This window comes from Populus nigra, chromosome 10 (assembly GCF_951802175.1).
Source record: "Populus nigra chromosome 10, ddPopNigr1.1, whole genome shotgun sequence".
NCBI classification, from domain to species: domain Eukaryota; kingdom Viridiplantae; phylum Streptophyta; class Magnoliopsida; order Malpighiales; family Salicaceae; genus Populus; species Populus nigra.
In genome coordinates this window covers 16,013,208-16,027,902 of record NC_084861.1, presented here as the reverse complement: position 1 = coordinate 16,027,902, position 14,695 = coordinate 16,013,208, and the positions used below count along the sequence as shown (strand labels likewise).

Here is a 14,695-nt window from a genome sequence, read left to right as displayed (position 1 = left end):
ATTTCCTGTAAAACATAGCTACGATCAGTTCCTATTTAGCTTGAGAGGCGTGTTTAGCAATTCTGTTAAAAAATTTAAATATGTGAATTAAATGTAAAATATTAACAAAAAAAGAAATTTGACAAAAGAACCCAATTGAAAAATATATGAAATATTTAGGATCCAATTGATAAAAACATTTATTTTGATACTCAATAAAGAATCAGTATATATTATAAGGACTAGATTAGGTTTCCCCAATTAAAAAGCCGTGGTTCGTTCTGTTCCACTGTAGACTCCCTAGCTAGCTATTAAGGACTAGCCAGTCTCTTTTCCCTTTCTTCCCTTTACTAGACTGGTGGCTTACATGGTGCCTTGAAATGGTTTGTCTTGCATTTGAACCTTCGATAATACACAAAAAGCAATGAATTTGCTTCGTAAATTATCAATTAAAATATGCAAAATTCGAAGCTTGTGCTAAGAAGTTTCCTTCTGGGATGCAGCACCACCGCTAAGAAGAAGTCGTTTTCCTATACCATCTTCAGCAATAAAAACAACCACCCTTTATTTAGTTTGCTTTTGATTCTACATAATTCTAATGAAACCAGCTTTTTAGTGACCAAAAGGCGTGGTTTTTGTGGGTATGCAGCAGAGCAGTTCTCCGATGACGAGTACGAGTGTGATTTTGAAAACCACAAGGTCTGTTTTTTCTTTTTTCTATCATTCGTTTTGTTAGGTTATGAATGTAATTTTTTTTTTATTTTTGGTGTAAAATATTGGGATTTGAATGAATAAATGGTGATTAATCAACTAGAAATGAAAAGGGTTGTGAGTATTATTGTTGATTGTGGGATGAATGTGATAGTTTTTATGTTTTCCGGGGGAATTAGTGCAATTGATTTGTTGTGTATATGAACTAACTGATTATACTGTCAAGAGGTTGGGAAATTTGATGGTCTAAGATGGTGTTTTGTTATTAATTTTAGGCTTCTTCGTCTGTGGCCAATGTTGATGAGTGGAAATGGAAGCTCAGCTTGCTATTGCGTAGTGAAACAGACCAAGAGATTGTTTCTAGAGATAGAAAAGACAGGAGAGACTACGAGCAGATTTCAAATCTTGCTGGAAGGATGGGACTTTATAGGTAATGGAGGCAGCAGTTGCTTTTTGTTATTAAGTATATTTGTTTTGTGTGCCCGTAGTGGACTGAGACTTTGAAATGATATATTGAGGTCTTGCTTGTGTTTCGTTGTTTATCAGTGAACTATATGGAAAAGTGGTTGTTGCAAGCAAGGTTCCTCTACCTAACTACAGGCCTGATTTGGATGATAAGCGGCCACAAAGGGAGGTGATGATTTGTGAAGCTCTTCGAATGAGTTTGTATGAATGTTATTTCTAGATGTTTTGTCAGGCTGGATGGTTGGAATTTTAATTTTCCATTTGTGCAGGTGGTTATCCCCCTAAGTTTGCAAAGGAGGGTTGAGGGTTTACTTCAGGAGCATCTTGATAGAACTCAACTAAGTGCTGGAAAAGTTGGTGGTAATGCAGATGATGCATCCATCAATCAGATTGAAAATACGAGTCCAGATGAGAATCCAGATTCATTTCTAGACCGCTCTGTGATGGAAAGGGTTCTTCAGAGAAGGAGTTTGCGAATGCGTAACATGCAAAGAGCTTGGCGGGTATGATTGTTGTTTTCTCATATTGTGATCTTTGTTATTAATTTGTTAAGTGTCATCGGCAAGACATCCTTAGCATTGTAAACTGATCAATAGCACATGTTTGAAGTGGTGGGGACGATAAAAACCATGTGTCTTGTTCTGATTATGTTCTGTACTTATTGTCTTTGGTTCATAGGAATCACCTGAGGGCAGAAAAATGATGGACTTTAGGAAATCTCTACCTGCTTTCCAGGAAAAGGAGAAGTTACTCCAAGCAATAGCAAGGAATCAGGTCTGAATATACAACTCATTGGCTTGTTTTCGGCTATGATCTTAAAGATTATGCAATGTTCATTGAAATAAATTCTTTTTATTTTGCTTTTGTTTGGAGAACTTTCTCATCTGTCCTCTCTTGATTTCCGTATGTTCGATACTTCATTCAATTTGTCAAGATTTATTTTCATTAAACTTTTATTCAGTTTCTCTTTTATTTTCACACTTTTGGCCATCAAACCAGAAGAGGAACCTTTTGATGGTGATGGCATATGAGTAATAAATGCCTAACTTTCCTAAATTTGTTCTTAATTAGTTGTCTTATTGGTAGGTCATTGTGATATCTGGAGAGACTGGATGTGGGAAAACCACTCAACTTCCTCAATATATACTGGAGTCAGAAATAGAATCTGGGCGTGGAGCATTCTGTAGCATAATTTGCACTCAGCCTCGAAGAATATCTGCTATGGCTGTTGCAGATAGAGTGTCTGCGGAGAGAGGAGAGCCTCTTGGTGAAGCAGTGAGCGTTCTTTCTCTCAATACATTAACATATTGCACACACAAAGACTAGATTTGTTAACGTGAGTTTTTTGTTTTTTCATTTGAAAACTTTTTTCTCTCGCTGCTATACCACAACAAATTTTTTTGTTAGGTTGGTTATAAAGTCCGACTAGAGGGTGTCAAAGGAAGAAACACACATCTGCTTTTTTGTACCAGTGGAATTTTACTTCGACGCCTGTTAAGTGACCGCAACTTGAATGGCATAACCCATGTTTTTGTGGATGAAATTCATGAGCGAGGCATGAATGAAGGTAACTTCCTTATAAGTTTAGTTTGTCAGCTATTCCTCACAAGAGGTTCCTTCTTCCTTTCTGTCTTACAGTTTATCTGTAACAGACTTCCTATTGATTGTGCTCAAGGATCTTCTTTCACGTCGTCAGGACTTGAGATTGATTTTAATGAGTGCCACTTTGAATGCGGAACTCTTTTCCAATTATTTTGGAGGAGCACCAACTATTCATATTCCGGTAAGCTATAAGCAGGAATTGTTATTAATATACACTTATTTGTTGGTATTTAAAGCATTCTGGTGTTGGTGTGATGAGATGTGAGCATCAACTGTTTTAATAATCAGTTTTCATTTTTTTTTTCAAGTATCCATGGGCTTTGATTTGGAAATTGTATTTTAAGCTGGCTGTGCACTTTGTTTTGAAGTGATTTTGACTATGTTGGTTTTGGACTTTAGTTTTTAACAACGAAAATTGCCTGAGAGAAATACTCAGGGTTTGTAACTCCATACTATGAAATATGGCTTGTGCATGCAAGCAGAAGAGTGTGAAAACCATACTGCAGTTTCTAATGCTGGTAAACATGAGAAAATATATATTTGCACCTTCAAAATGTTTCTATTTTGATGAAGCCCATTCAAAAGCATGCATCCTCTTTTGTGGCTACATGGTTTCAAAATTGTTACACCTGGTTATTTGGAACAGAAATGTCTTCAGTTATAGAGATATAGCTTTCACCATGAGGTCCTCAAAATGTTCATGTATTTTACCAGGGCTTTACATATCCAGTGAGGGCACAATTTTTAGAAGATGTACTGGAAATGACCGGATATAAGTTGACTTCTTTCAATCAAATTGATGATTATGGCCAAGAGAAAATGTGGAAAACACAGAGGCAACTGGCACCACGAAAAAGGAAAAACCAGATCACTACTCTTGTTGAGGTATGACAGTCTCTTGAAAACTTGTTGTTGATTATTACTATTATACTACTTTCATTTTACTTTTTTGACTAGAGACTTGAAACACGAAGTTGTAAATTTTCCAAAATTTCTCATTCTTGTGTGCGTTAGCCTACTTTTGGAGTAAAATGGTATTTTTAGTTCTATTTGCTAGAGTACTATCTACTGCACTTGCAAAAACTAATTTGTTTGGGAACTGTTGTTCTTGTTGTTTGTGGACAGGATGCTCTTAATAATTCAAGTTTTGACAATTATAGTTCCAGAGCACGTGACTCTCTGGCACGCTGGATGCCTGATTGCATAGGATTTAACCTTATTGAAGCAGTTTTGTGCCATATATGTCGGAAGGAACGACCAGGTGCTGTCTTAGTATTCATGACTGGCTGGGAAGATATTAGCTGTTTGAGGGATCAACTTAAAGCACATCCTCTCCTGGGTGATCCTAACAGAATTCTGCTTCTAACTTGCCATGGTTCTATGGCAACCTCAGAACAGGTAGTCTTTTAAGTTTTATGTTAATACTTGTTAGTTTTTTTGAATGGAAATGAAATCCTAAAAGCTCCCCTGTTCTGGTCAAGGTTAGACTTATCTGGATGCTAGAATAAGTGTTAATTTCCACTTTGAAGGGAATGTTTATCTTTCCACGGTCTATCTCATTGGGCAAGTTACTCAATGCAGATCTGACCCTTTGAGGCACCTTTACTGGTTAAACAAAAAAAATACTGGTGCAGCAGACCATGTAAGAGACCAGGAGTGATTATAATTCATGATGTTGTAGGATATCTCCCACTGACAAATGGGTGTTCCAGAAACTTGCCCAATTCATAATTAGTGTCAACATATGCAATCATCATGTTTATTAACCTTCCAGGTTAGAAAAGAGTATAACAGTAGATTATTAAAATAACTGCAGTGAAATGAGGATGCTACAGTGTTCATGCTCAGCATATCATTTGGAGTGTTTGATTTCATGTCATATTACTTATCATCTTTTTACTCTATGCAGAAACTGATTTTTGAGAAACCACCTCTTAATGTACGGAAAATAGTTCTTGCAACAAATATGGCAGAGGCAAGTATTACAATCAATGATGTAGTTTTTGTCATTGATTGTGGGAAGGCAAAAGAAACCACTTATGATGCTTTAAACAACACACCTTGTCTGCTACCTTCTTGGATATCAAAAGCATCTGCTCGACAAGTAAGCTTGCTTTGACATGATTTGGATTTGTTCGTTCAGGTTTATTACCATATTGCATGCTTCTAACTGTAAAAGGGAATAGACTTGATTTCTATTCTCACTTGAGTGTGTATGGAATGCCTGTTTATATAATGTATGGGTGGTATTTTCTTCACTGGGATGGTTATACGAATGTTTAAGATGCACTGTTGCCACGTGGTGGCATGCATTATTGAATTGATTATGAGTTTATTTGAATCTGTTATCGTATTCTGTGCTTCATCTTGATCTGTGCCATTTTCCTGGTCTCTTTTCATGAACGACATATTCTTCTTTGGCCATTCATGGGTTGCAGAGAAGGGGTAGGGCTGGCCGAGTGCAGCCAGGCGAATGTTACCACCTATACCCAAGATGTGTATATGAGGCCTTTGCCGAATATCAACTTCCTGAACTTTTGAGGACTCCCCTGAACTCTCTTTGCTTGCAAATAAAGAGTTTGCAGGTTGGAAGCATAGGAGAATTCTTGTCAGCTGCTCTCCAGCCACCAAAACCATTGGCTGTAAGTGTTGTCAACACAATTTTTTATTTCCATGTTACCCCCTGGATGCTGGCCTATTCTTCTTTGAAACTTTATTGAGCCGACCTTTAAGACGTAGAATAAAATTCAAGTAAAGGAGGCCTACCAAGGGAGACCTCATACAACTGATGACAACATCTCTCTATAGAGGATGTTGTACTGCAATTGATCAATTTTAGCTCACATTCAATTTCCTCAGCAAGATTTGCTTACCCAACCTTTTTTAGAGTTATTGTGACCACCTGGTTTTTTTCACCATGAAAATTTGTTGTAAATTGTATACCACCTGGTTTCTGATCCTACAATCATTGTAGAAGTTTTTTAATGGTTCATGTCTTTGATTGTTGTCAAAAGTAATCCATTAACTAGAACATCTGTAAATAATTAATGAAGATGTGCAAGGGGAAAATGGATGAACATTACTTCCTACTATATTTTTATCGCCCACGACCTTTCATGCACTAATTAATGAATACACACTGCAAAAGATAATGCAAGGTGCATGCATAACTTAAGGGCTTCCACTTTTCCATTTTGCAATTTTACAAGTATCAATAATGCAAATAATTTGCAACCTCATTTCTTAGTCTATTGCACAAATTGACAAGTTCCATGGATGACAGGTCCAAAATGCGATTGATTTTCTGAAGATGATTGGTGCATTAGATGAGAAGGAGAATCTGACAAATCTTGGTCAGTTTGCTGATTCTTGCTGATGAGAAGAACTCTACTATTTATATTCTAGTTTTTAGTTATAATTATTAAACTCCTCTGTTTTATTTTTCAATCAGGGAAGTATTTAACAATGCTTCCAGTAGATCCCAAGCTGGGTAAAATGTTAATAATGGGTGCTATCTTTCGGTGCTTTGGTCCTATATTAACAATAGTGTCCGGGCTCAGTGTCAGGGATCCTTTCCTTCTGCCACAGGACAAAAAGGATGTAAGTACAGTGCAATTAAGTATTAACAATAGTGTCTTGTGCATTGGTCCTGTATTAACAATCTTGTTATTGATCAATGCACCTTTGAAACTTATAAATCAGCATTTGGAGCATTTTCCTGTATGTTTGAGCGTTATGCTTCCAAGTTCTAGATTTCCTGCTTTGGCTTTATTTTCAGCTGAACTGTTCTATCTTTGGTTTAGTTAGCTGGGGCAGCAAAGTCTAGATTTTCTGCAAAAGACTACAGTGATCATATGGCTCTTGTCCGCGCATATGAAGGATGGAAAGAAGCTGAAAGAGAAGGATCGGCGTATGAGTATTGCTGGAGAAATTTCCTGTCTGCACAAACTTTGCAGGCCATTCATTCTCTAAGGAAGCAATTTAACTTCATTTTAAAAGATGCTGGCTTAATAGAAGAAGATACAAACAACCACAACAAATTAAGTCACAACCAATCATTGGTTCGTGCAATTATATGCTCTGGCCTCTATCCTGGAATTGCGTCAGTAGTGGTAATGTTTCTCTGCTTCAAATGCACATCCTGTGTTTCATCATGAAATTCGATAGATGATACATTTTGCTCTTTCTTCTTTGAGTGCAGCACAGAGAAACATCCATGTCTTTCAAAACAATGGATGATGGCCAAGTTTCTCTATATGCTGTAAGTGTGAAACTTAAACTAGTGTGCCGGACTAGACTTTTTTAACTAATGGTTGTTATGCATGCTTTGATGCATAAATTCTGAGTTTGAGTTTGAGTCATCTAGCTTGTATGATCACTTTGCTGTTTGTGTGTGTGTGTTTGCCTGTTAACTGAGTAGTTCTTGAAATGTGAAGGGTATGTAACTAGAAAAATTTTAGACCCTTTCCAAGTGTATATATGCGTGCTATTTCTTGACTTCTTGTCATCATGTTGTAAAAGTTTCTTATATTGTCCCCAAGAGTATTTGATAATGATGATGGTTTTGCTTCAGAATTCTGTGAATGCACGCTATGAAACAATTCCCTATCCATGGCTGGTCTTTGGTGAAAAAGTAAAGGTCAACTCAGTTTTCATACGTGATTCCACTGGTGTATCTGATTCCGTACTGATCCTTTTTGGTGGTGCACTTGCTTGTGGAGCACAGGTAATTTTAGCTCTTTTCTATAGATGGTTATGATAATCCTTTCCTATTGAACTTGCAGAGTTTTATAATCAGTAATTTTCTTGTGCTCAGGCTGGGCATCTGAAAATGTTGAACGGATACATTGATTTCTTCATGGATCATAATTTGGCAGAGTGCTTTTTAAAGCTTAATGAAGAACTTGATAAGCTTATTCAGAAGAAGGTGAGTTGGGAAAGTTGATTAGTATAGAGAAATAATTTTATGTTCCATCTTTCAACTAGCCATGTACATAATCCTAGTTTTTCATCTTCTGAGGTTCCGCCTTCCATTACTAAAATAAAACACCCCTCTAAGTTCTGTGCTTGTTAAATGATTCATTTTATCAAGCTGTTAGAGGTTATGCTCCTGCAGAAGGTAAACTACTGAACATGCATCATCTATCTGTTTTCTAAAATCCTTTGACCACTTTTTTCCCCTTTCAGATTTTACCAATTAAAGACATAGCTGTAAGACCCAAACCGGGGTCACCTGGCCCAAGGCTCGGGTCATAGGTTGAATGTTGACCTGGTCAACCAAGCATTGATTTTTTAAAAAAAAAATCATGAAATGTTTTTTTTTTGGTAAAAAAAAAACTGGGTTTTTCACAGGCCAGGTCCTTGGTCACCGGTTTGACTTGCCTGGCCAGGCAGATCTTATAACACTGATCCAAGATGCAGTAATGTTGATGGTGTTTAGAACTGTGATTTTTTTTTTTTAAAAAAAAGAGTTTATTCCATTCTGCAACTATTTGCATTGAAAGCTCCCAAAAATGTACTTGTCAAGAGCTTTTTGTTGAATGGTTGTTTGCCCAAGGATGCAATATTCTTTTCATTGTTACTGTGCTCACGAGCACATCTCTTTTGGTGTGATGATATTATTTACGTGTAGAGTATCTCTGAGTTTTTGTATTGTGGCTGTGATTGACATATCCAATACGTGAACATTGTTGTGGGTTTAATCTATCTACCTCAAACCTGGAAAGATTTTTTATTGATAATATCTGTTTCATTGAGCGATAAAGAGCTTCTTGTGATGATGCAGCTTCAAGATCCTAAACTTGACATTCTCAAGGAAGGAAAATACCTCATGCTTGCTGTTGAAGACCTGGTATCAGGAGATCAATGTGAAGGAAAATTTGTGTTTGGTCGTGAAAGCAGGAAGCCTAAGGTAACTAATGATAATGACAGATTTACAAAAGACGGAGCAAATCCAAAAAGTTTGCTACAAACCCTACTGATGAGAGCTGGACACTCCCCTCCAAAATACAAGACAAAGCACCTTAAGACGAATGAGTTTAGGGCACTGGTTGAATTCAAGGGAATGCAGTTTGTGGGGAAGCCCAAGAGAAACAAGCAACAAGCAGAGAGGGATGCTGCTATTGAAGCACTGGCCTGGTTAACCCATACATCCGACAATAATCAAAATGAGCATGATGACTCCCAACCTGATGTCACTGATAACATGCTCAAACTTCTTGGGAAACGTCGTAGATCAAAGCAGCGTCGCCCTGGTTGATCTGGCTGTCCACTGTCCATTGTTATTCTTGGAACTGCTAAATTGGCTTAAACAAGACATTGGGACAAGGACAAGGACAAGGGCAAGACTTGATCGTTGACCTTTTGACAGTCCGGGGGCCAGCAGCTTAGCTGGGGGTGAAACAATGAAAGAAGGGATGCATACAGGCTATATGGACATGCTGATAGGAGAGTCAACCATGAGCCTCTCGATGCTTGGCCTGACAGCTGACGAAACCTGATAATCCGTACAGACCATCGAAGTCTCAAATTCCCATGGGAGCAGAGGATCACAACCCCAAGCCAATGCACATGGTTAGTAAAGTTGATGCGGGTATGGACTGTGAAATTGTATACAAGAAAGAAAGGGAAAGAAAATGTAGCCGAGCAACCAAGACAGAGAAACATTTGAACAGTCATTCTTGAATTTGGACGTATTGAGCTTGAAGAGAAATTTTTTTCCCATGTACCAGTAACATTAAAGCATGTTGTAGGTGGGGCCAGGGAGGTTGTGGGGTGATTTTTCTCATTAGATTTTTATTTTTAGAACCTGTAGCGGGTTAGAGGAATGAACAGACTTCGATGAGATTATGTAGTTTCTAGCCAAGCCAAGATATCGATCATACATGCAAGGCGAGAGTAGTTTCTACCGTAGTTATTAAATATGGCCTGGCCTGGCCTGGCGAGTTGCGTCGATTAATTTGTGATCTGAAGATGAATTTTAAAATTGAACCTCGTGACTTGATTAAGCCGACGATCAAGCTAGGTTTTCCTGTTTGTGTTCAGTTCTTGGATTTTCATGCATGTTACGGTATAGAGTTGCAAGAAAGGCCCTCCTTATCAATATCTCCACGTAGAAGTATTTTCAGCAGCCCACCACACATTTATTATTTTATTAGTGAACCTTGCTTTATTATTATTATTATTATTATTATTATTATTATTATTATAGAACTAAATAGAAAAGGAACAAATTAATTAGAACTATTTTTTCTCTTTAAATGCCAATTTCGCAGAATAAAGTCTATTATCAAAGATATTACTACAACCATTTCGATATAAAAATATATGCAAAGGAATTATGTATAAACATTGGCGTGAATATAAAGTTATTTCTTTTTTTTAGTAGTTTTTTACATGGTTATAAAACAGGGTACATGTACATCATGTTTCATGATTTGAGATTCTTTTTTTTTAAGTTTTAAAAACACTATAAAAAATAATTTTTTTAGATCAGCTGAAGTAAAAAATATTTTTTGAAAAAATAAAAATATATATTATTTTAATATATTTTTTTAAAAAATAAATATGGTAAAAAACTTTGATTGATCTGCTCTGCATGTTAAAGGCCATTGACTTTTTTTTAAAAAAAAATACGTTGTTTTTATTTTATTTATTTATTTATAGCTTCTTAGTTTTGTCCTCACTCTGTCCAAACATAATTATCTATTATCCACTATAAAAGGCTTAAAACCTTCCTCTTGCAAAGTACTTCCACCAATGGCTATTCCTTGTGCTTCCCTTCCCTTCCCTTCTTCTTCTCTTCTTCTCAAGGCCTCGTCTTTTTCCTCTCAGCTCCCTCCACTTCTTTCTCCTTCACACCTTTTCTTGACCGTTTGTTCCCGCCAAACCCCAGCAAAAAGCACTAATGCAAGAAACAGCTATTACACCAACAATACGGGCATTGCATATTTGAATTATCCAGTAGTTGTGAAGGCACAAACTTCCTCTTCTTCTGCACTGAGTAGAGAGCCCATGTTGCCTCCTTTCAATGTCTTAATCACTGGTTCAACAAAAGGTTCTTTCTTTTCTTGGTTCTCTGATTACTGTCTGATCAGTTTGCGGTGTTTGCTTTGCTGTGTGTATTGCTGTGGTTTCTGGTTTGGTTTTGCTGGTTAATTCTATGCCCTTTGATGGATTTATGGAATATGATTTCTGGGTTTCTTTTTTGTGGGTTTGCTGCGAATTAAGGGTAGTCCAAGAGTTAAGGGTGTTGTGTCTGTACCGGATGGTTTGATTTTTGGTCAACGAGAAATAGAAGGGAGGTGGTCAAGTAGGTACATTGCTACTACTGACTTTATTTCAGTTTGGTTTTGAGTGCTACTTTGTTGGGGTCAATTTCTTTGTTTTCTTTGCGAGAAATTGCATTCTTCAGTCCAAGAAGGGCTTTGTTCCGTGTGAAATGAGAATTATTGGATTTTTTTTATCAGTTTTCGCATGACTTGTTTTTACAGTGTGCAATGGCTCGAGAGTTTCTAAAGATGATATCTTTAATGTCTCCTTTTCTTAAGTTGGCTGGTTCTTTATGTGAATAGAGCTTGTTGATGCTTTTAATCCAGGAATAGGGTATGCTTTGGCTAAGGAGTTTCTAAAGGCAGGTGACAATGTGATAATTTGCTCAAGGTCAGGTAAGGATCTTCTTTGGTAGATATGTTGAAATGTCTCAAGCATATAAGCTAGTTGCTTTTGACAAACCCTAACTATGGTTCTCTCACAGTCAGTTTGGTTGAATCTGAGTAAATACCCCTGGAGAATTTTTTAATGGGGACTTTTGATGTTCAGTTTATTTGATTCATGGTCTTTTATGCCAAAGAACCCTCTTGACCCAAAGGCTTGAAATAGTGGAACTTGACATTTTGAGTTGATATCTTGAAAGAATACGAAGCTTGCAGTTTATATACCCAGTTGCTTGTATTTACTGTTGTTGACAGCAATCTTTGACAGCTGAACGGGTGGAGTCTGCTGTTCAGAGCTTGAGAGAAGAATTTGGAGAGCAACGTGTGTGGGTACCTCCTTCACAACTCTTTTCTCCATTTTATTTTTTGTGTCCTTATTTTCCCTCATGATAGTTTTCCATGATCAGTTGTCTATACTTCATACTTCTGGCTATGAGTCAGTTCCTCCTTTGCAGGGTACAAAGTGTGATGTTAGAGAAGGAAAGGATGTGAAGGATTTGGTTGCATTTGCACAAGAAAGTCTCAAATACATCGACATATGGGTATTGTTGCAAATACTCCCGGCTGCTTTATGCTTTCTAATTGTCATAGTTAAACAAAATTCCCTATAGGAATCGATATACCTTTTCTTATTGGATGGTTGCTCTTCTGTAAAGTTGGTTAAAGGATGTTTCTTTTTGCGATGCTGTACGGAAAGGTTGTTCTTGTTTGTAAAATACGCATATCAGTGTTGGGAATTTGTTAGAGATAAACATTTTGTATAATTTCCATGCTAGCTATTTCGTAGCTTCATGGTCTGGTTTAGTAATAATTCATGAGAAATTTCATGTTTTATGCTTCTCATTCAGCTAGCAGAACTGATACTAAATTTGTTCAGCTACCTACCCTCTTAGGTATACTCCATCAGTATATGGTGTTGCATTGATTCCATTTCATTTTCCCATAAAAATGCTTGGCTCTGCTGTTACTCTCTTACCTCATGTTAATGATGCAGATTAATAATGCAGGATCCAATGCTTATAGCTATAAGCCCCTGGCAGAAGCTTCAGATGAAGATCTTATGTGAGCATTTGAAGTTTTCATTAATTTCTTTTCTTTCCTTTTTATCCTTTCTTTTCCTATTGTTCTTCTTCCCTGCAATTTTGCAATGCTTCAAGTTGATTGTTCTGTTTACTTTTGTGCAGAGAAGTTGTCACTACAAACACCCTTGGTTTGATGATTTGTTGTCGAGAGGTAAAAGTGTTCTCTTTGTCCTTGTCTAGCACTTTCAGGCTTTTTCTTACACATAATAATTGTCAAGGCAATAAAAATGATGTTGAACCAACCTCGAGGGGGTCACATATTCAACATTGATGGAGCTGGCTCAGATGGAAGACCAACCCCAAGGTACCACATTTCAGTTTTCTTGAGCTTTAATTAGATTTGCTGAAGTCATTCATGATTTCTATGTCAGTTTCCATTGACAAAAGTGACTACTTTGTGCACACCCAGTTCAAGATGTGAATTTGCCAATTGACTTCTCATTGCATATTTCTCCTTTCCTCTTCTCTCAGATTTGCTGCATATGGGGCAACTAAGCGCAGTGTAGTGCATTTAACAAAATCCCTACAGGTGCACACTCAACTTTCTTTTCAAGGCAGTAGTGTTGAGTGTTATTCAATCACTAAGAATATATCAGAAGAGTGTTTTCTTTCTCATTGTATAGCATCAAATATTCTTGCATTTCTCCTAATCTTTTTACACCAGCCCTTGGGGGTTGTTCATAGAATCATATGATGTCAACTCCCATTTCTACTATTTGTTGTTGGTACTTTACCAGATGTCAAACTACTGATATTTTAAGAATCGAGTAGTCAGAAAAATCATCATTTATTCCATCATTCTCATTGTGTTATTTAAGTAGCATGCAACTAAATATGAAGGTCATTTAGACAACTGTCTATGTTAGTGAAATGTGTTAGGATTAGATATCTATGTGAGAGTTGCTATAAACATGTTTTTTTTTTTTTTTAAATGGAACAGGCTGAGTTGCGGATGCAAGATGTTCAAAATGTTGTAGTGCATAATCTGTCGGTATGCTTGAATTATTTTTAGCTCTTTCCTTTCGAGTTCACTATTCATGCACTTTGTTATGTCAAATAACACTTTTTTTTTATATAAAAAAAAAAACCAAAGAATAAATTTATGAGCCTTTCCTCTTAACAGCTGGTGTGTTATCATCATTGATTGCTATCATTGATGATGCCATCATTATAAATAGTTTTTTATTAGCTTTTTTTTTTAATTTTCTTGGTATCGGCTTGCAGCCTGGAATGGTCACAACTGATCTTCTCATGTCTGGAGCTACCACAAAGCAGGTCAGAATAAAAGATCATCTACTTTTGGAGTCTGTCTTCTGTGGGTTGTAATTGAAATGATCAAATTTCATCCATTGCAGGCCAAGTTTTTCATTAATGTTTTGGCAGAACCAGCTGAAGTGGTAAGATTTTGTTTACTAGGCTGTGTTTACTAGGCTGTCATTCAATGTGCTGGTATTTCATGGTTTACAGAACCATATGACCATTTACTGTTAGTGATTACGATGGTTAAGTAAATCATATCAGTTAATCTTGATTGAAATAGTTGCGAATGCCAAGATGGTGTGTGGTTTTGTTTACCAGGGAGGTGCTTGCATCATAAGAAAAGGGGGCACTTTTTGTGGATCATCTAATGTGAGTCACTTCTTAGTTCTACTGATTAAGATTTTTTGGGTTTTCATAGGTTGCAGAATACCTTGTTCCAAACATCAGATCTATCCCTGCCAATGGATCAACAAAGCCTACCTACATCCGTTTCCTCACCGGGGTGAAAGCATACTCGCAGATATTCTCAGTTAAGTGAAACACTTCGATTTACTGTTCTGTTGGAGAACTCTGAAGATGCACTAACTTATATCACTTGGGGATTGTTATTGGTTCTGATCAACTCTTCTGCTTGCACTTTTCCTTGTTAGCAGAGATTTGCTTTCGGCGCACGAAGAAACAGATACTTGCTTGAAGATTGAAAGTGTAGTGGCAGAATTTGATTCAATTCAAATGCTGTGATTTTTTTGGTGAAATTGTTGTAAAAAATTGTTCATTTTTTTATGGCTCTACAGGCTCTACGGGACCAGACTCACGAATGGACATGTTACATGAACTCATCAGTTTGATTTCAATATGAGATTATGCTGATGTTTACTTAAA

General features: G+C 36.9%; 2 protein-coding genes across 3 annotated transcripts; both read left to right on the top strand.

Annotated features, from left to right (window-relative positions):
* The first annotated feature begins 285 nt into the window (after positions 1-285).
* LOC133705449 (DExH-box ATP-dependent RNA helicase DExH3-like) lies at positions 286-9,715 on the top strand. Its single transcript, XM_062130660.1, has 19 exons — positions 286-678; positions 966-1,120; positions 1,237-1,324; positions 1,425-1,658; positions 1,834-1,929; positions 2,242-2,430; positions 2,563-2,722; positions 2,808-2,938; positions 3,472-3,642; positions 3,883-4,155; positions 4,667-4,861; positions 5,196-5,399; positions 6,041-6,110; positions 6,209-6,357; positions 6,561-6,869; positions 6,959-7,018; positions 7,331-7,483; positions 7,574-7,684; positions 8,543-9,715. The coding sequence occupies exons 1-19, from the start codon at positions 436-438 to the stop codon at positions 9,014-9,016; spliced, it is 3,465 nt and encodes a 1,154-aa protein (XP_061986644.1). The 5' UTR covers positions 286-435; the 3' UTR covers positions 9,017-9,715.
* Positions 9,716-10,451: 736 nt separating this feature from the next.
* Positions 10,452-14,695, top strand: LOC133704511 (chlorophyll(ide) b reductase NOL, chloroplastic). 2 transcript variants are annotated; one of them, XM_062129350.1, is made up of 13 exons: positions 10,452-10,813; positions 11,355-11,423; positions 11,740-11,801; positions 11,927-12,013; positions 12,466-12,533; positions 12,656-12,704; positions 12,772-12,857; positions 13,025-13,082; positions 13,494-13,544; positions 13,778-13,828; positions 13,909-13,950; positions 14,232-14,342; positions 14,467-14,695. In XM_062129350.1, the coding sequence occupies exons 1-13, from the start codon at positions 10,516-10,518 to the stop codon at positions 14,512-14,514; spliced, it is 1,080 nt and encodes a 359-aa protein (XP_061985334.1). In that variant the 5' UTR covers positions 10,452-10,515; the 3' UTR covers positions 14,515-14,695. The 2 variants fall into 2 exon arrangements, with proteins under 2 accessions (XP_061985334.1, XP_061985333.1); XM_062129349.1 differs by having other exon boundaries at positions 14,464-14,695.